At 60.0% G+C, this 20,285-nt stretch overlaps 2 protein-coding genes across 4 annotated transcripts; both read left to right on the top strand.

Annotated features, from left to right (window-relative positions):
- Positions 1-7: 7 nt before the first annotated feature.
- On the top strand, positions 8-12,272 carry ZDHHC18 (zDHHC palmitoyltransferase 18). 3 transcript variants are annotated; one of them, XM_082296776.1, is made up of 10 exons: positions 8-288; positions 2,927-3,012; positions 4,393-4,542; positions 5,264-5,401; positions 5,836-5,884; positions 6,216-6,318; positions 7,489-7,598; positions 8,895-8,994; positions 10,755-10,846; positions 11,641-12,272. In XM_082296776.1, the coding sequence occupies exons 1-9, from the start codon at positions 29-31 to the stop codon at positions 10,794-10,796; spliced, it is 1,038 nt and encodes a 345-aa protein (XP_082152902.1). In that variant the 5' UTR covers positions 8-28; the 3' UTR covers positions 10,797-10,846; positions 11,641-12,272. The 3 variants fall into 3 exon arrangements, with proteins under 3 accessions (XP_082152902.1, XP_082152900.1, XP_082152901.1); XM_082296774.1 differs by having other exon boundaries at positions 2,852-3,012; XM_082296775.1 differs by lacking the exons at positions 10,755-10,846; positions 11,641-12,272 and having other exon boundaries at positions 2,852-3,012; positions 8,895-10,331.
- A 2,861-nt stretch (positions 12,273-15,133) lies between these two features.
- SFN (stratifin) lies at positions 15,134-15,874 on the top strand (the record flags this gene model as incomplete). Its single annotated transcript, XM_082296386.1, has 1 exon — positions 15,134-15,874. One exon carries the CDS (start codon positions 15,134-15,136, stop codon positions 15,872-15,874), a length of 741 nt encoding a protein of 246 aa, XP_082152512.1.
- Positions 15,875-20,285: the final 4,411 nt, after the last annotated feature.

Here is a 20,285-nt window from a genome sequence, read left to right as displayed (position 1 = left end):
CCGGGGCTCCGGGCGCCGCGGCGGGGCCATGAAGGACTGCGAGTACCGGCAGATCCCGCCCGGGGCGGCGGCGACGCCGGGCCCGGGCCCGGGCGGGTCACCGCCCCCCGCGGCCGCCGTTCCCCCGCGGGCCGGAGCGGCGCGGCGGCCCCGAAGGAAGTGGGAGGTGTTCCCGGGCCGCAACCGCTTCTACTGCGGCGGCCGCCTCATGCTGGCGCGGCACAGCGGCGTCTTCGCCCTCACGCTCGGCCTCATCCTGGCCACCAGCGGCCTCTTCTTCGCCTTCGAGTGAGTCTGGGGCCGGCGGGGCTCGGGCCCCCCTCCGCCGCGGCACCGGGACCCCAGAGCCGTGCGGGGTCTGTGCCTCGGGTCCTCCCCTTGGGGCTCCGAGCAGCGCCTGTCCCCCTCCTTAAGCCCCTCCTTTTGGGGGAGCCGGGGTTAGCTGGCAACCCACGCTGGCCCCTGTGCTGGGAGGGGGTGGGCTGGGGGACATCTTCCCCCCGTGGGATTCCCGGTGTTCCTCCCTTCTCCCCGCTGCCCCCCGAGCCCTTTCCCACGGTGCAGGCCCCAGACCCCCTTTGCAGGCAGTCACTGCCCCATCACCTGTCCCCAGGTGTGTTTATGAGGGGCAGGGGTTGTTCTGCACCTTGTTTGCTCTGTCTGGCCCCAGGAAGGGGTTTAACATGCCCCCAGGATGCCCCCCCGGCCTCTAAATGCAGCCCCCAAGTCTCCCGTCTTGCTCCCAAGAAGAGAATTGGCCCAGAATTGCAGCCGGGAAACCCCCAAGGCTCGTGGGCTATGTCCACCACTGGGATCTAGGAACAGCGTTTCTTCTAAATGGTGACACGCCTCGGGGTCCCACCTCCAGGGTCTGCACTGGAGCTCGGCCCCCCCGTGCAGCAGAGTCTGGGGAGGAGGGAGCGGCATCTCCCCAGGCCCCTTTCCTTTGGAGAGCTGGTCCAGGGAAGCTCCCTGCTCCTGCAGCCTCAGAGAGGGGAGAGCCAGGAGCATCCCGTTGTGTCCTGAGCTGCCCTGGGGAGCTGGGGAAGGATCACCGTGGGTTCCTGACACCTCGGAGGGTTCTGATGTCCTGCTTCTGTTTCTGTCCCGGGAGGGATGGGAGCCGCTTTTCCCTGGAGCGGGGGGCCACGCCTGCCTTTGGATCACGGCGTTATCCCTGCAAGTGTCGGAGTAAAGCTGCCCGAGCCTGCTGGTGGGGAGATGAAAGTATTTGATCGGATTAGAGGTTCTGAGAAGTCAGATGAGCTGAAAAGGACAGGCAGCTGCGGGAAGCAGACACAGCATCCCGATGGAAAAACCCTTTTCTCAGCATCATCCACGCCCTGACAGCTCTCTCTGCCTGGGCTGGGGCTGACGGGCAGCTCAGCACAGTAACGGCTTTGTGTGGCCAGGCAGAGAACCCAGGACATCTGCTCTGCCTCCCTTCTTGCCGAGTCACTCTCTCGAGTTTGAAGATGCCCTGGGGCTCTCCAAGTTGTTATTTTAGCAGGATGCCTCTGTTGCACAGGCTGCAGTTTGCTGGTTGACAGCAAATGCATCTTGCCTGTGTCTGCACTTCATGGTTTCTATGGGAAAACCTGGCACAGGGTGCCCAGAGCAGATTTGGCTACCCCTGGATCCCTGGAAGTGTCCAAGGCCAGGTTGGACATTGGGGCTTGGAGCAACCTGGGATACTGGAAGGTGTCCCTGCCCAGGGCAGGGGTGGAATGAGATGGGCTTTAAGGTCCTTTCCATCCCAAACCATTTGGGGATTCTATGATTTATGTGATTTCTTGTTCCCTGGCGGAGCAGAGTGGGCTCTGGAAGTTCTCCCAGGAAGGGGGTGACAACAAGCTCACGTCTCTCCTTTCACAGACCTTTCTGTTGGTAACTGAGGGGCTCAGGCTTGGACTGAAGGGGTTTTGTTGCTCGGTGGCTGCTTTGTTCTGAACAGCTGAGCTGGAGAGGTGAAACAAAAGTTGCTTAATCCTCTCAGAGTGCTGCAGAGCCTGAGCACTGCCTGCAGCTGTCACGGCTGGGGCAGCCTGTCCTGTGCTGATCAGTCCTCTGCAGGAGTGGACAGTGGCTCTGTGTGTGCAGGGCTGTGTCCTCTGCTGTCCTCAGCTGCCACCTGCGGGTACCGGAGCTGCCCTGGTGTGGGGTGTGATCACACCGGTCCCCATCTATGGAAAAACAGCCCCAGGTCAGCTGCTGAGGTGCCTGGTGGCTTTGTCACAGCACCCGGTGCTGGGAAGTGTCCTCAGCCAAACATCTGGCATGCCCTGAAGGGCACAGAGTCATCCAGAGGCAGCAAAGCTGTTGAATCAAAGCCAAGTCCATGCTTTGGACCCAGTGGGATCCTGGTCACGGCGATTCTGATCCCTGCACAGCACGGGGTGTTGTTCCTGTGTTCTTGGTGCTGCTGTGGTAGAGGTGACCAGGCTTTGGGGCAGCTGGTGGGTTTTTGAGATGTGGTTCTGGGACTGCAGAAGATCAAAGAGGTTGTGTGCAGGACCCTGGATGTGTCTTGGTGCCTCAGACCCCCTCTCCCCAGTTCCACTCCAGTGTTTTAGGGGCTGGCTCTTGCTGTTCATAGACTCAGAATATCCTGGGCTGGAAGGGACCCACAAGGATCATCGAATCCAACTCCTGGCTCTGAACAAGACATCCCCCAAAAAGGTTGATAACCCCCAAAGGTTGATGCCTCCAAAAAGGTTGTTGACCCACAAGGCTCCACAAAGCAACAGTGCTTGAGCCCGCTACTCCATGGCAGTTTGTGGTGTGATGTCCCAGCTGACAGTGGGCCTGTGCAATGATTGATAACAATTCCATTTCATTTATCTTTTAACAGCTGCCCCTTCCTTGCCAGTCACCTGACCCTGGCCATTCCCATCATCGCCGCCGTCCTCTTCTTCTTTGTCATCAGCTGCCTGCTCCAGACGAGCTTCAGAGACCCAGGAATCCTGCCCAGAGCCACCCCCAGTGAGGCTGCAGACCTGGAAAAGCGAATTGGTGAGAGCTCTGACCCCTCTCCTGTGTTTGGTTCTGTGCATGGCTCTGTGTGTGTCTGTGCACCTTTCAGGCTCAGTGAGGCCCCTTTTTTTGGGTCTTGGCTCCTTAAGGTTTGTCCAGGGGGGAGAAGAATCCAGAGTATCAGACTGTGAGGCTTGACAGTGTTCACCAGTCGTGGTGAGAGGTGCAACAAGCTCCTCTGGCACAGCAGGCAGTGCCTCAGAGAGGATCTGCAGAGCAGCTCAGGTGCTTTTTGTTCCTGTTCAGTCCCAGCGCTTTCCCAGGCAGCAGAGTTGAAGGATAATTAATGCTTTTTGATACTGTGATTTGCCATTGAGCCTGCTGTGCTGCAGGGTGTTCTTTAGAGTAGGCTAATGTTTGTCCTCTTCTAAAAACTGCTCTGTCACGCTGGTTTGGGGACAGCCAAGGAGATGTTTGCATCCAGGAGCTGTGGACCTCGTTGATGTGACACGTTGTAATAAATGCTTTAGTAGAGCTGATGGGAGATAGCTTGAATCTGTCCCACGGAAGACAGATGCAAGGCAGTAATTCTACATCTGACTTTAAAAATGGTTTTTAAATATCCCCAGAGTGGTGCTCCATGTTTCTATTTATAAGGGCCTAAAGCAGTAATCTGGCTGCAGATGCTGCCTGATGTGCCAGCTGTTACTGTTAATATAATCCACTTTTTATCCTCTTAACATGCTCACGGTTGCATCACTATTTTCAAAGAATTCCTCACAGTTGGAAAGGTACTTTTTAGGGAGTGACTTAAAGGAATAACCCCCAAAACTGCCAACGTGACACAGTGGGTTCCCAGCTTTTGCTGTGCACAGGAACAGTCTCCAGTCCCCAGGGAATAATGCAGTGCCAGCACACACGGATGTAACTTGCAGTGTCCCTAAAAATCCTCCGTTTAAACCTGGAGGAGGAGGAACCCCTGGAGGCTGTGGGGTGACAGGCAGTGGCAGGGATGCTCCTGCCAGGGCCACCCAGGTTCCTGTCACAGCAGAGGCAGAGCCACACGTGCATTGACAGCCTGTGTTGCTGTTGTGACCCGCTGGACACACAGAGATGAGCTGCTGTTCCTGGGCTGCTGCTTTACACTCATTATTTATAAATTACTTGACGTTCCCACAGCGCTGGGCACTTACTGCTTCCTCTTGGCATCCCAGCAGCGTTGCCACTGAACAAAGACAGGCCATAAATAATGCTGCGAGGAGCTGACTGGAGCTCTTGGCTGCCCACCCTGCAACAAATCCTGTCTTGTCTTCTGTTCAAGCCAGGAGAGCATGTGCCAGCCCCTGCTCCGGCTAGGAGGCAGCTGGGGGTGACACAGGGGTGACACAGGGGTGTGAGTGCCCCTCCTTGTCCTTGCAGACAGCATGGGCAGCTCCACATACCGTCCCCCGGCCCGCACCATGGAGGTGGTGATCAACAAGTACGTGGTGAAGCTCAAGTACTGCTACACCTGCAAGATGTTCCGGCCCCCGCGCACCTCCCACTGCAGCGTCTGCGACAACTGCGTCGGTGAGGGGGCACGGGGCTGGGTGTGAGGGGAAATGTGGTCAATAATAGGATATCCTGAGCTGGAAGGGGCCCACAGGGATCATTGATCCAGCTCTTGGCCCTGCCCAGACACCCCAACAATCCCAGCCTGGGCATCCCTGGCAGTGCTGTCCAAATGCTCCTGGAGCTCTGGCAGCCTCGGGGCCGTGCCCATTCCCTGGGGAGCCTGGGCAGTGCCCAGCAGCCTCTGGGGGAAGAAGTTTTTCCCAATAGCCAGCCTGACCCTCTCTTGACACAGCTCCAGCCATTCCCTCAGGTCCTGTCACTGGTCCTGTCACTTGTGTTCCTGGACAGATTGCTTTTTGCTTCTCCTGAAGGATTATAAAAGAAGATACTGGGTGGGCTGTCTCCTTTGCATTTAAATTCAAAGCAGCACCAGTGCAGTGGCTCAGGGCAAGGGGGCAGCATATCCAAGACTCCATGGCTCTGTTTTCCCCAGTTATGGGAGGAGGGTTCTGGAAAATGCAGTTCCACAAGCACGAGGTTTGCAGCGGGCTCCTCGATGTGTGTGGCCTGGCTGTCCCCAGGCTGGTACAGACACCACAGAAACTCTGTGCCTCTGGACTCGAGGTGGAGGGAGAAGATGGGTTTGCAGCTCCTCATTCTGGGAGGCTGAGCAGAGTCTGCTCCGTGTTGGGTGCGAGGTGGCAGGAGCCCCCCTCACCACGAGCCTTCGTTCCAGAGAGATTCGATCACCACTGCCCCTGGGTGGGCAACTGCGTGGGGAAGCGCAACTACCGCTACTTCTACGCCTTCATCCTGTCCCTGTCCTTCCTCACCGCCTTCATCTTCGCCTGTGTCGTCACCCACCTCACCCTGCGTAAGTCCCCGGCCTGGAGGGGCTGTGGTGCTCCCAGCACAGCTCTGGGTCACTGCTCCTGTGGGACGCAGCACGGCAAGGGTCTGGGTGGGTCACACCAGGTGAGGGATTAAAGGGTCCCAGACATGAGGGAGCCCCTGATCCAGCTGCATCTCGCTGCAGAGGGACTTTGGGGGCTGGGGATGGGATTTTCTTGCCCAGAGCAGATGAGCTGGTGGTGCATCCGCCCTTCCCCTGGCAGGGAAGGTGACTTTCCCACCACCCCCAAAGCTCCCGGAGCCGTATCCATGCACTGACGTTTCTGCAGCGTTCCAGACTGCAGATGTTCCTCAGGCACATCCTCAGACACATCCACACGGCCCACAGGGGTGGAGTTCTGGCTGGAGGGGCAGGGCTGCCTGCTGGCATGCCGTTCCTTGTATTTTTCTTTGCAGGCTCTCAGAGGGATGGATTCCTGGCCACTCTGAAGACAACCCCTGCGAGATATCCTTCTGCTGGCAGCAGCTGCTCGGGGTGCCCAGCACCACTAATCACTAACAGAGAGGGGCCAGGAGCTCTTTGCAGGTCACCCTGGTGTCCTTTCCTCAAATTAATTTAGCCCCCTGGCTACCTGGGACTAAGGGTGGGTGACAAAGTTGTTTCCCAGTTCGCAAGTTGAGGTGAAAAGGGAAGAGCTGGAGCAGGCTGTGCCTTGGTGGATCCCTGCGGACCAGCTTGGGGAATGGGAAGCTTGCCCAAACCTCACCAAACAGTCCTCTGCCTCTCCTTGCAGGATGATTTTGTTCCTTGAGACTTCCTTGACTTTTGTTTTCACTGTGCTGGAGCTGGTGATTTGTTTTTTCTCGGTCTGGTCTATTCTGGGCCTCTCAGGTTTTCACACTTATTTAGTCGCCTCCAACCTGACAACGAATGAAGATGTAAGTACCTGGGTGCTTGTCCTGCTGCCAGGCTGTCCATGGCCCATCCTGAGCAGGTTTTCAGGGAACTCTTGGCTTCCTCAGTGCAGTGTTTCACTGCCTGTGATAGCCCAGTGCAGAGCAAACTGCCTGTGCCCACGGCTGCACTTCCAGGTGGCTGAGTTAGAACCATCACGTGTGTGTTTTTTCCAGTCTGTTTGTGGCCTTGCTTAAAATTAGGAGTTCTGAGATTAAAAAGCCCAGAGGTGTATTTGGGTGTGAGCTTGGTGATCTGAATTCAGCATCCCGTGTAACCACGGGTTTCCTCTGGGACCCTGGGCCAGTCCCTTTGTGTCTGGCAGTTCCTCATCTCTAATAAGCAAATGATGCACAGACATCTGATGAGATTTACCTTCAAATCTGGGGTGTGCACAGACTCCAAAGACCAAATGAGTGCCCCGAGTGGGGCAGATTGTATGGAGAAGCAGGATCTGTCTGATCCTTGGAATCAAAATTCACCCTTCAGGCCAGAAGTACCTGTAATCCTTGCTGGGATCTTCCAGCACTGCAGAAGGCATGTTTGCATCCCTTTTCTTTTTTGCCTTTTCCCCTTTCCCCTCCACCTTACATCCAGAGGTGTGGCAGAACTGCTCAGGGCTGTGTGAGTGAAGCTCAGTTTGTACCCCAGCACTGAGAGCACCAGTGGCCCGTTGCCTCTCTGGCCTGGTTGCCCATGGCTCCAGCCTTTTGCAGCAGCTGGGGAGAGGAAGTAAAACAAGAGGAGGAAATGTGCTAGTAAATGCTGGTAATGGTTCAGTGCAGCCCAGGCCAGGTGTGGCAGCTGCCCACCCGCCTGTGCCACACGCGGTTTCAAAAGCAGAGCCCAGGCAGCTGCTGGGCTGGGGACAGAGGAGCCTCTGGGCTGGGAATCCCCTCGCTGTTTGTTCAGCCTGAGGGACCCAGGAGGGACCACGAGCTGCTCTGATGGGCTGCCAGCCTCGGAGAGCACGAGGGGAGGAGGAGGACGGGGCTGGTGTGTGGTGACAGTGGTGGCAGTGACACGTTGCTGTGCAGCACTTGGAGGGCACAGCTTGGGGCTCCCAACCTCCCACCCCTGCAGCAAGGATCCATTACCGTGTCACTGCCTGCTCTCGCATCCTTCCCCTCCTAATCTGTGTCCATCCCTTTCAGATCAAAGGGTCCTGGTCGAACAAGAGGGGCTCGGAGTTTGCCAATCCCTACAGCCATAAAAGCATCCTCACAAACTGCTGTGCAGTGCTGTGTGGACCATTCCATCCCAGGTAAGAGACCTCCAGGCACTGGGAATTGCATCCTGCTGTGGGAGGGGGGCCTTGGGAAGGACAGATCTGTCATGGTCCACGTCAGCACAAACACATGTGCTCTGATGGTGAGGAGGAAAGCTTCCCACTCTGCAGAGAAAGGCTGGAGATGGATGAGCAGGAGATGAACTCTGTTGGAACGTGGTGAGTTTGGGGCACTTGTAGTTGTTTAACGGAACTTGGAGATACAAACCCTGCAGTTGGATGAGGGGAAGAACAGCACCAAAGGATTTGGCAGCAGAAGGTCAACACCAGTACAGGCACTTCTGGTCCCCGTGGCCAGGGTTGGAATGAGGTGATCTTTGAGTTCCCTTTCACCCCAAACCATTCCACGATTCTGTGATTCTTGGCACATTTTTGCTCCTGTACTCTGAGGCTTGAGCCTCGTGGCAAACAGCCAAGGGAGATCCACACCAGGCAGGGCAGAGACCCTGGGCTTCACCAGCACTGAGGTCTCCAGGGATGCTCGGTATCCCCCGCCAAAGGCTCTTCCCTGGCTGCGAGTGTCCCTGAGCTCAGGACAGCTGCAGCTTCGTCACAAGGTGGTGCAGTTGGCCAGAGTCAGGCCCTGCTCTGCTCCTCGCTGGAGCTGAGCACCTGCCTTGGAGTTCCCAGCCTGTCCTGGGGATGTGGGGATCCCAGGAGGATCCAGTTTGGAGTCGTGAAGCAGCTCGGTGGTGCTAACTCGGTGTAACAGCAGCAGAGTAAAGCGTGGTTTGTATTTTATATCTGACCCTACTCCCTGAAGTGTCCCCAGGCTTTTTGTTGGGTTCAGAGGTGCCAAAATGCGGTGCTGCCATTCCAAGCTGGTCAATCTGTGCATTCAGGGAGCCAGGCTGGGAGGCTGTGGGGAGAACAGTGTTTTATTCCAGTTTGTTCCTCTTTAATGTTGGTTTCATGTTGTGAAGCCCTTTGGCCAGTTCCCCTTTGAGTCTGTGGTGGCCCAGAGCTCCCTGTGGCTCGGGCTGGCCTGTGGCTTGTAAGACGGGTGGGCGGCTCATGGGATGGGCCTGTGGCTCATGGGATGGGCCTGTGGCTCATGGGATGGGCCTGTGGCTCATGGGACGGGCCTGTGGCTCATGGGATGGGCCTGTGGCTCATGGGACGGGCCTGTGGCTCTTGCTGGGCAGGAACCCCGTGCTCCAGCATCCTGCCTGTGCTGTGCTCAGCAGCTCCCAGGAGAGCCTTCCCTGTGGCCTGTGAGCTCCAAGTTCCACTCTTCGTTCCCTGAACTCCTTTTCCCTTCCTGTTTTCCAGTTTGATAGACAGAAGAGGATTTATCCAGCCAGATATCGGGACCCCGTCCAGTCCCAAGAGCGAAATCCCTTCCTTTGGAGCCAAAACTGACACCAGCATGGTAGGAGGCATTCCCTAGCAGTGCTGTGATGTTCCCAGTGCCTGCTGTGCCTGCACCTTGCTCCAGCCAGTTCCTTCCCCTGTCACGTCCCCGGCCTCAGGAGGGACAGCCCTGGGACCCAGAGCTGCCAAGGACTCGAGCCATGTGTTGCCTTCTTTTTTTACATTTATTTATTACTTTTTGTTTATTTGTTTCACTGTGACGTGGCCTGTCAGGGGGTTTGCCTGAAAGAGCCCGACAGCTCATGGGACCCTTGGACTGGTGCTGGAAGCAGGGGGATCCCTGGGGAGCCCCCAGGCCCCTGAGCTCCAGGGGATCTCTGTGAATCCTGCCGGGAATCATGAGGTGGGCCAAGGTGGGAGGTGGGCACTGTGTCCCTGTTTTCTGCATGAACACATCCTGTTCCCTGTGCCCACCTGGAAGGGCTGCTCTGTCTCTCAGGCTGGAGCAGCTTCCCCTCTCCAGAAGCTGCTGTGCCCTGGTCAGTTGGGCTGTCCAGCTGGGAGGACTCTGGCTCCCAGCAGAGCTGGGGCAGGTGAGGCTGTCCTGGGTGATCCCTGCTGGTCCCGTTTCTGGCTGGCTGCTGGGGGGGGCTGTGTTTTGGCCCTGCCAGTTGGTCAGACACGTTCTGCAGCAAGGACACGAGTGGGGGGCCCCTCCTCTAATGGGGAAGAAGAAACACTCTGTGCTCTGTGACTCCCCTGAGATGCAGGTCACAGCTACAGGGGTCAGGTTTGGGAGCTGGAGCTTCCCTGGGTTGTGCCCGGACTTCAGGAGACCAAAAGGCAACGGAAAAGTGTGTGAATTCCTGAGGGTCACACCCTTCCCAGGTGGAGTTTCACAGAGGAAGCAGCGAGAGGGTGCTGGTCTCCAATAAGCTCATGGTGTGCTCTTGGTTTGGGTCTCTGAACAGCAGAGTGTCCCCAGGGCTGTCCCCAGTGCCCTGGGAGCCATTCCAGCTGCTCACCCATGAGCACCCAGGAAGCCAGCTCTGTGTCCCTGGGGCGAAGGGAGAGTCACAAACCTTGTAGCAATACTTGAATCGTGTTATTAAAAGCTGCTGGATATTTTTGCACAATTTGTAGGACTTTTTTTCTACGTAGAACATTTTCTATCCTGCGCAGGGAGCGTTGTGCACGTTGGCACCAGGGCAGAGGCTCACAGTGCCGAGCTGCTGTCAGGTTTCCTTGGATCAGACAGACCAGTTTCAACCTCGGGCAGGGGCAGCAGGTTTTGGGGGGCAGCCCAGCCCCCCTGAGTTCACCAGCATCATGCTTTGTACTCTGTGAGTGCCTGTGCCAGGGGGATGGCAGAGGAGCAGTGAGGAGGGGGTTACCAGGGGCCAGACTCCTTCCTGTTTTTATTTAAACCAGTTTCCTTTGTTACTCAATAAAATTCTATTTTTAAAGAGTTAACTGCTTGGATGATTATTTTCCTCCTTGAAGACAGAAGAGGGCGGGTGTGTCCTGGTGTTTGGCATCTCTCAGGTGCCAGCTGGACTCTGTTAGGCTCAGGCCTCACCTGGAAGCTCCTGGAAGCTCCTGCCACGAGGGATGAGCAGAGGCTGGTGCTGCTGTGACTCTTGCTGGAGTGAAGGGATTTTGCTGTCCCGCATTTCCAGGCTGGGCAGGGGCTCATCCCCTCCCCACTGTTGTCACCTCAGTGTCCTTTCCCCAGCTGAGATCTGTGCTCCCTGTCTGTGCCAGCCCCTCGGGCCCCGTGCCAGGTGTGAGGTGCATAACCTCTGGTGTCTCCCCCAGGAGGATGCCTGCCAGGACTTTGCCATTTCCTGCACAGCCTGACGGGATTTGCCCTTCCTCGGATGTTTGCCCCGATTTCTGAGGGTTGCCTGGTAAGAAAGTGCTTTCTTCTCCCTGTCACCCACCTGAGCCATCCATCTCATCTCCACTGCATGACAGCTCTGTCCTCGGAGCCCATCGCCCCCAGCTGTGCTGACATCCGTGTGCCCCATCCATCCCACCAGGATCCCACCGGCACGGGGGCAGGGTCCCAGGGCTGGGAGGGTGAGGGGGCACCTGAAGGCTTTGCCAGAACAGGATGGGTTTGGTTTCCCCCGGCTCTGTGCTGGGCTTGGCATGGGCTGGAGCCACCCAGTCTGCATGGGGACACGTGTGGGACCCGGGTGGGAGCCGTGTGGCCGGGGATGGCAGAGGGTTCTGGAGCCTGGGGCTGGCTGGAGCACAGCCTGCAGTGGCCATGTGAGGAGACCCCGGCCAAGGCAGAGATTCGGTGTTGGAGGGAGCTGTGGCCTGGACAGGGCTGGCCCCTGTACCCCCATTCCTGACCCGTTCTGTGGCTCAGGTGACCCCTCTGGCCCCTCTGCCCATTTTCCTCTCTGCAACACCTGGTTCCTCCTCCTGTGGCCGAGGTAAGTTCCTTCAGGGCATGTCGGTGACCTGTGTCACCCGTGGGCTGAGGAGCTGCCCCTCTGCCCCCTCCCTGCAGCACCCCATGAGCTCCTTGAGCCTCGGGGCAGGGATGGAGCCCCTTCCTCCCTTCGTCCCAGCGTGTTCCCGCTCTGCCAGCCAGCCTGGGTGCTCCGCCCTGCTCCCTCACTCCTCTGTTTCTGGCACTAACACTCTCCTCTTCCTCCCCTCTCCTCTTCCTCGCTCTGGGTGGATCCAGTGCCACGAGCCCCAGCAGCCTCTGCCTCTCGTGGAGATCCCACGGGAGCCAAGCCCACAGCCATGACCACCTCGAGTGCCTCCGCTCGCCAGGGCTGCGCCTTCCTCCCTCCCCCAGAGCGGGGGGAAGCGGCCGCGGCACGGAAAAGCTTTTCCAGCCCCCTCCGGGAGCCGGGACGGGCATCCCGCGGGCTCGGAGCTCGAAGCCATACAGCCACCCCAACAACGAGTGCAATAACCGGAGTTCCTGCTGTCTCCCGCCGCTGGACGGACCCCGAGGCCGCTGGTGGCTCCCCGTGGCCACCGGCTGGACACTCAGTGACGGTGTCTGCCCGCCATAGATGCTGGAATGTTGTGGTTGGCATTCCAATGGGGTTTTGGAAGGAGCAGGATCACTCCAGAGCGTTTACAGCCAAGCCAGGGGCACCACACAACCCCCCCCAGCCCCTCCGAGCCGTGTCCGTGCGCCGGAGGACTCTCCCCATGGGAATTCATTCCTGGTCAGTTTATCCCTGCAGCCCCCCGGGCCAGCTCCCCCCTGCCAGCCTCATCTCAGCACGGCTCTGGTTTTAGGGGAAGGGGTTCCAGCCCTGCAGCACCTTGAGCAGCCAGGCCTGCCCCAGCCGTGTAGGATTCACCATGTATTTATGCCTTTTGTAACAAAATGAAAGTTTCTCCTATTTACTCTACGCTGGTGTCTGGCTCTGCTCCGCTGGTGGAGGGGAACGGCTCCTGCCTGGGCAGGCCCGAGCAGGGAGCCGAGGGAAGACACTGAGGGCTGGCACCGCTTTGCCATCGGCCGTGTGGCCATGGGGATGGGAGCCAGGAGCTTCCCACACTGGGCTGCGGCACAGTTTGGGGCCGGTCTCAGCCATCCGTGGCTCTGCACCCTCCTGTGCAGGGGGAAGGGCCAAGCCAGGCTGGGAAGAAGCAATGGGCAGTGCCCGCAGGACCCGGGGCGCTGTTGAGTACCCCTTGGAAAAATGCGTTGTCCGCTGATGTTTTGGGAGCTTGGCAGCGTCCCCACGGCCAGGGGGAGCAGCAGGGCTGGGCAGAGTGGTCAGACGGGCTCTGAGCATCCTTCCAGTGCCGCTGGGAACAGCCACGAGCATCCTCTGCCTCCTGCCAGCGCCCAGCCCACGCCTGCCCTCGGCTCAGGGGCTGGAGACGTGCGCTGGCCTGGGCAGCGTCCCCAGGGCTGGGGTTAACTGGGTGCCCCTCTTCCCGGGGTGATCACAGGACCACAAAATGGTTTGGGATGCACCTTCTGGTGCTGCCCTTTGGCATTCGAGGCACCCACGGGTGCTCTGTGGGGTGATGGTGCAGCCGAGCTCACCCACAGTCCCTGCGCTGGGATCTGGGGCTCTGCCCTTCACCCGCCGCTGGTTTTCCACAGGACTGGTGGAGCAGAGCGTCCCTGCAGCCTCCTCTCAGCTCGGCACTGCCAAAACCTGGCAGCAGCTCAGCACCTTTGGCAGGGGCTGCCACAGCTGCCGGATCCAAGGCCAAGCCATCCACACCCCACAGGTGTCCTTGCTGGGGAAGGGGATCCCACCGGGGTCTCCCCACGGGAGCCAGCACCAGGTTAAAGAGCCCAAGTGCAGGGTGGGGCAGGATCATCCTGGTCAGGCTCTGAATCCTTCCCCAGGGCTGGGGACTGCAGACCCCAAACCCAAACTATGGCTTTGCTGCCCGAAGGAGTGCGAGCTCAGATTAACCCACCCAGGGATTCCCACCTCTGGTTTTCCAAGAGAAGAAAGTGGATTTTGGCAGGCTGGGTACATTGGGGTGTCCCTTTGGCCCCAATCCCTCTGTGGGGGCTGCGTTTTGTGCCCAGTGGAAGTTCTTGGAGGGTCTCTATGGGTCTGCCGGGCAGAGGGTGGGACACAGGCCGTGGTCTCCTACTCACCCGTTCCTTTGGGAAGCGCCTTTTCCCGACTCAGCGGGGCGGAACTTGCTCCCACGGGATCAGCTCACCTGGGGAAGGAGCTCCAATTGCTGCACGTGGCACTCGGGGGGGGGGGGCACGGAGGGGCTGTGGGGGGGTTGGCGGAGCTGGACACCCTCACGCCGCTGCCACGGGAGCCCCTCGACGGCACCCGGGCACCCCAATCCCACCACAGGCAGGGGGCTTGGCCGGGAAGGGGTGAACAGCCCTGAATCCCTTTCCGGGCTGCAGAGGGAGAGATGTGAAGACTGGGGGTGTTTTCCTGGGCTTGAAGTGGTTGGGGCAAGTGTCCTCATGTCCTTCCCGCGCCCTCCATCCGCAGCACGGGCCGCTGCGGGAGCTGAGCGAGGCGCGGGGGGATCGCGGGGCGCTCCCGGCCGGGTGTGGGCAGGGAGGAACAAAGCAGCGAGTCAGGCTCATTGAAAGAACCACAACGCTCCTTTTCGCCTTGGCTCGGAGCCGCCCGCCCCGCCCTGCCCTTCCCGCACGCTCCCGCACGGAGATAAGGCCGGGACTGGGCCGGGAGCGGGGCCGGGGCTGCGCCAGCGCCCGGCGTGTGGCAACAGGCTCGGGAGTGAAACTCAGCGCAAGGCGCAGCACAGATCCCTATCGGGGCACTGCGCCGCCGCCGCGGCCCACGGCCAGCCGGGAACAGCCTAAAAATTCCAAAAAGCGAACCCTAAAACTCTTCATTCACAGCTTGAGAGATGGGAAGCGTCTCCGGTGGGATGGGGAAGGGCAGCCCCGGGATGGAGGCGGGCAGCGGAGCGGGGCGGGGGCCGGGGTCTCCCCTCTCTCCGCCCACCGCGGGGTGCTTGGGGGGGCTCCAGGCGCTCCCACTCGGGGCGGCTCAAAGGCCAGGGCTGATCGTGCCCTGCTCCTCGGGACGGTCCTTCCCGCGGCGCCTGGGAGAGGTGCGGAGCCGCTGCCTCGGTTTCCCCACCTGTGGGAATAAATACCTGCCCGTCAAGCCCTCGCAATTACCGGCGAGTTAATCACCATGTTAAAAACGACAGTGATATGACTTTTTCAGGGGGGGAGGAACCCGTTTTTACGAGCGGCCACACCCCGTGGCCCATTTCTCCGGGGGGGGTGGGAAGAGCGGAGCGCTGCCGTGTGTCCCCGTCCCCTCCAAAGGACAGCGCAGCGCCTGTCGCCCTTCCAAGCCCTCTCAGCAGCGGGATGGGCGTTCCCTGGGTGCCGGGGTGGGCGTTGGCTCTGGGGAGACCCTCGGGGCATCCGCGGGTGCTGCACCCACGGGGAGGGCAGGGCGTTGGCCGCCCCCCTCGCCCCCTCCCCAGCGCCCGCCGCCCGCGGGCGATGATTCACCGCGATTTTCCTTTTAAGGCCGCGCTCGGCGGGGAGGAAGCAGAGGAGGAGGAGGAGGAGGAGGACACTCCTTGGACCTGGCTGGCTCCTCCTGCTCTCGCTCGAGGCTCCGACGCCCAGCCAAAAGCGAATCCCGGCGGCAGCGCTCGGCAGAGGCTCCGACGGCTCCCGGTCCCGCTGCTCGCCCAAGCGTCCGCCCCGCGCCCGCGCCCCAGCCATGGCAAGAAACCACCAGGTGCAGAAGGCCAAGCTGGCCGAGCAGGCTGAGCGCTACGAGGACATGGCAGACTTCATGAAGGCGGTGGTGGAGTACGGGGACGAGCTGTCCAACGAGGAGCGCAACCTCCTCTCGGTCGCCTACAAGAACGTGGTGGGCTGCCAGCGCTCGGCCTGGAGGGTCATCTCCAGCATCGAGCACAAAACCGAAGAGGGCGACGACAAAGCGCAGCTGGTGAATGAGTACCGGGAGAAGGTGGAGCAGGAGCTGAACAGCGTCTGCAACAGCGTCCTGGGCTTGCTGGACAAGTATCTCATCAAGAAGGAGGGCGATCCTGAGAGCAGGGTCTTCTACCTGAAGATGAAGGGCGACTACTTCCGATACCTGGCCGAGGTGGCCGCCGGGGACGACCGCAAGTCGGCAATAGAGAAGGCCCAGAAAGCCTACCGAGAGGCCATGGACATCAGCAAAAAGGAGATGCAGCCCACGAACCCCATCCGCCTGGGGCTGGCCCTCAACTTCTCCGTGTTCCACTACGAGATCGCCAACGCCCCCGAGCAGGCCATCTCCCTGGCCAAGACCACCTTTGACGAGGCCATGGGCGACCTGCACACGCTCAGCGAAGACTCCTACAAGGACAGCACCCTCATCATGCAGCTGCTCAGGGACAACCTCACGCTATGGACAGCCGAGTGCGCCGGCGAAGACGGCGGCGAGGCTGGCGAAGAGCCCAAGAACTGAACGTCCCCAGCCGAGCCGGGGACCGGCCCCCACCTGCCCCCGCTCCAGACCTTTCGGCATCTCTTCATAGGTTTTTTTTGTTGTTTTTTTTTTTTTTCTTTTTTTTTCGGTTGGTTGGTTTTGGGGGGGAGGAGTCTCAGCTCCTCCACGGCCCCCCCAGCCTGGATACCAGGAGTGGGGGTGGTTTGGGCAGGGCCCTTCCCTCCCTCTCCCCCATCCTCTGCTCTGGGGAGGGGGAAAAGAGGGAAAGGGGGTACCTCCTCCCGGAGAGCTGCCAGCCCCCAACTATTTAACTTTTTTTTGTGGGGGGTGTCCAGTCTGGCTCGTGCCAGCTCCAAACCCCCTGTCCCGGAGGGCTGGAGCAGCGACAGGAGGAGGTGAGGGGTTGGGATGGGGCGAGGGGGGTCCGGGCAGTCCCCCCGTTCTGGGAGGGGGTCGTGTGTTGCCAAAGCCTCTGTGCATCTCCAATAAACCTTCTCCTGCACCTCTGCTCTCGTCTGCCTCGTCTCTCCCTGCACACGTGTCCGGGCAGCTCCCGCCGCCGCCGGGCGCCCGCATCCCATCCCATCCCATCCCATCCCATCCCATCCCATCCCATCCCATCCCATCCCATCCCCATCCCATCCCATCGGGACAGGGAGCAGCCGGGTCCCCCAGCACTGGCTGCTCTCGGTGCCCCCAGCCCCACAGCAGGGTCTTGGGGTGAACTGTGGCCTGTGGGAGGGCTTGGGGAGCTGTGCATCCATGGGACAAGGGTTTTGGCAGCCCCACGCAGGGCTGGCTGCTCCAGGAGGTGCTCCAAGGTCCCTGACCCCGCTGTGGAGCGTCCCACCCCCCTGGTACAAACCCACAGTTCCCCAAAACCTGCCACTGACTCCCCTGTGTGGGTGCCCAGCTCCTCCCCCATGGCTCCCCTAAGTCCAAGGAGGAAAATCCACTGAAGCTGCACCAGCAGCGGCACAGGGGCAGCCCTGCGGTGTCGGTGGGGTGGGGACATCCCTCTCAAGGTCCCAACGCGCTGGGACAGGTGAAAGCTCAGCACTTCTGGCCCTGGCACGAGGCCACGGCGAAGGGCCCAGCTCCCTCCCCCTTCCCCCCCCCACCGGCGCGTTTCAACACGAAAAATAATTACAATAAAATACAGTCACGGCACCCTGGGCTATGAGCTCACCAGAGCCAGCAGGGCTGGGCAGGAGCCAGCCTTTGATGGGAAGCACCGGGGTGCCGGGAGGAAACGCGCCGTGACTCAGGACGTGCTGCCCGGCTCGGCGGGAGCCCCAGAGCAGGGACATGGGGGACGCGCCGGTGCCGAGCCCTGGCGGTGCCCAATCCCAGCCTGTGGAGTGCCAGGGACTCCTGGGCTCTGGGGAAAGTGAGGCACGAGCAGGGAAGTGACCCCTTGGCGCCTGCAGGAACCGTGGGGTACCCAGGGAGCCAGGGACCAGCCTGGGCTGTGATGAGCTTTGCCAGGGCTCTGCTGCAGGAGGTTGGGCTGCACAAACCAGAACCTGCTCACCCCTGGAGCGGATCCCAGCAGAGGGGATGAACCCCTGTGAACCCCCCTGGCCCTCGCCCACCCCCAGCCCCTCCCCAGCCCCATCACAACATCGCCTGGTGCTGCCTTGGCCCCCAAGGCCCGGGACAGCGGCTCCTCGGGGGTCCCCAGTGGTGTCAGGGCTGGACCTGGGGAGAGCCCACTGAGGGACCCCAAAGCTCGGCCTCCACCTGGCCCCGAGCGCTCCCAGCCTGGGAACAGCCCCAGACCTGTAATTACCCAAAGCGGGGCGGCCGACGGGAAGAACGAGCCAAGGGCTCGTGCTGGCCCCTGACCCGACGGCCTGGGGACACCTGGACTGGTTAAACTGGAGGGTGGGGGGTGGGAGCTGCAGGTGCTGGTGCCCAGGAAGGGTTAACTGGGGGTGTCTGTCCATCCCTGGGGCTGCGGGTTCTCCCTGGCTTCCCAGGAGTTAACTGATTTCAACAGCTGCCGAAATTGCAGCGTGGCTGGGCCGTGTAGGAGGATGGTGCTCCCCGGCTCCCAGCCGGTCCGGCAACTTTCCCAGGCTGGGAAGGAGGCCCTGGATCCTCCTGTGAGAGGGTTGTGCTGCTGGGGAGTTCTCTGGGGTCCTTCTGTCCCCCTGCTTTACACAGGATGCTGGGACCCAGCTGGAAAGACCAGGGAGACACCAGGACCTTGACCCCCATCCTGGTCCTTGCCCAGTGGCTGTGGAATGCTCTCAGCACCCCGGAAGGGGCATCCAGAAAAAACTCTCAAATGTATGAGTTTTAGTGTCCTAAACACCATTAGAGCAAAGGGACTGGGTGCCCCAGGGCCAGGGAGTGTCCCCCACCCTGCAGTCACTCTCCCAGGGGCTGGTAGCCATGGGGAAAAAGGCCACCAGAACAGGTCTCTGAGGGCCAGCAGGGATGTTCTGCTGCCTGCAAAAGGCTCTGCCCATCCTGAGTGGGAGCTGCGGGAGCCACAGCCAGGCCTGTCCTTGTCACCAGCTCTCCCAGCCTCCTCCCAGGGTTTTGTGCCCGGGACTGGGGCTGGGGCTGGCTGGTCCTGGCTGAGGCACCACCAGTCTGGGCACCCAGACACGGGGTGTCCATCACCCCTGGCCTCGGGGCAGCCTCCTGCCAGGCTGGCACCAGTGTCTGCTCTGGGGCCTTTGGGGTTTTTGGAGAGGTTTTTTACCCCCCTTAGAGAGCACCACTTGGGGAAACTCAGCTTTTGAGCAGGAGTTCCGTGATGGAGCCGCAAATTAGGGCTGGAACCCGGGAGGGGACCCAGAGCAAAGCCCAGCTCCGTGGCTGTGATTGATGCTCGAATCCCTCCATCCCCAAAAACCCTGCCAGGTTCAGTCCCACGGTCAGGGTGGGCTCAGCAGGTAGGACCAGCTCGGCAGAGCGCCAGGCCCCCTCCCAGGGATGTGCCTCGGTTGGGGTGACTCATCCTGGCCCTTGGCCCCGGCCGATTGCTCAAGGCAGCGATAGGAGCCAAAGTGTCACCTCCCTCAGCCCCGGGAGCCTGGCCGTGTCCCCTCCCAGCCTGGGGATGTGAGGATGCAGGAGCAGGCTGGATTTCACACCTGGATTTCACACCAGGCTCCAGCCTTGCCTCCTCCTGGTCACCCTGAGCAGGAGCAGGATGGTCCCCACCGGGCTGGGGGTCCCAGTTCAGCCCCTGCTTCGTCTGTAGGAAGTTCCTTGGTGCAAAACCGCTGCAGTTTTGGGGCTGAAGCTCTCTGAGGCCTCAGCATTTCTTGGCTTGAGCACAGCAGAGGATCCATGGCCTGAGCTGAGTGGCTTCCATCCCCCTTGATTCCCATTTTCCTCAGCACCTGCAAGGCTGAGGCTGCAGATATCCAGGGAATTCAAATAAAAAAGCCAGAAAGCCACAAAAGCTTTGATGGTTCTTGCATAACTCAGCCTGACCTGACCATACCCTTTTAAGCCACCAAATCTCTCAAAGCCATGACAAAGCCACTATAAAATTAATATTTTCATGATCCCATCTCCCACCCCTTCACAGCAACTGCAGAGCTCCAAAGTGATGCGGACAAGGCCACGAGCCACAGGGTGAGGATGGAATTTCAGCTCAGTTATGGTTAGATTGGCTTCCAGAGCTTCAGCACTGAGATGCAGCCGCTGGGTTCCAGCCAGGAATACCCAGGGAAATTCCTGGGCTCTCGGGAAGAGCTGAGGCACTGGCAGCACACAGGGGTTTGACCTTGATATCTAAAATCTGAGTTTCATTGGGAAGGGGTCTGGTTTATGTCTTTGTCCTCTCCCTGAGCTCCTCCTTGTCTCCAGATCCTGGCCACAGAGTTGGGAGATGTAAGAAAAATTCATTTTAATTCCTTGCCCAGCTGCCCGAGACTGTTCACATTTAGATCCATCGAGGATCCGGTCTCCAATCCCTCTGCCAGGGGCCAAACCATCCTGTGAGAAAATCCTGTTGTATTTTATGCAAGATCTTGGGCAAGAGGCGATGCTGAGTCTGCAGAGAGCTGGGATCGGGAGTCGTGCCCGCTCCCATCCCGTGTGGAGCTGCCGGGAGGCACTCGGAGACTCCCTGATGTGGACACCTCACTTGTCACCCCCCAGCCCTCCCGATCCATGCCCCAGCTGCTGCCTGGAGCAGGGAGCAGAGCAAGTGGCACACGAGGCTCAGAGCTGCTGCCGCCCCTGGGAGCTGCAGCAGGACAGCGAGAGGGAATTCCATGGGCAGGAGGGGAAGTCCCAGGATTTGGGACGTGGAGAAAGCAAGCCCAGGAAAAGGAAGGTGGATGAGGACACACCGGGCTGCTCCTGGGAAAGGCCCGACATGCAAACCATGGGCTGAGTCACACAGGGGCTTTCTTAACCAAAAGCCTCCAAGAGCCGAGCTGGCATTTTGCGCGCTGGG

This window comes from Coloeus monedula (assembly GCF_965178545.1).
Source record: "Coloeus monedula genome assembly, chromosome: 24".
NCBI lineage: Eukaryota > Metazoa > Chordata > Aves > Passeriformes > Corvidae > Coloeus > Coloeus monedula.
Note: the sequence above shows the minus strand (reverse complement) of the source record. Positions and strands in the feature narration are given on the sequence as shown.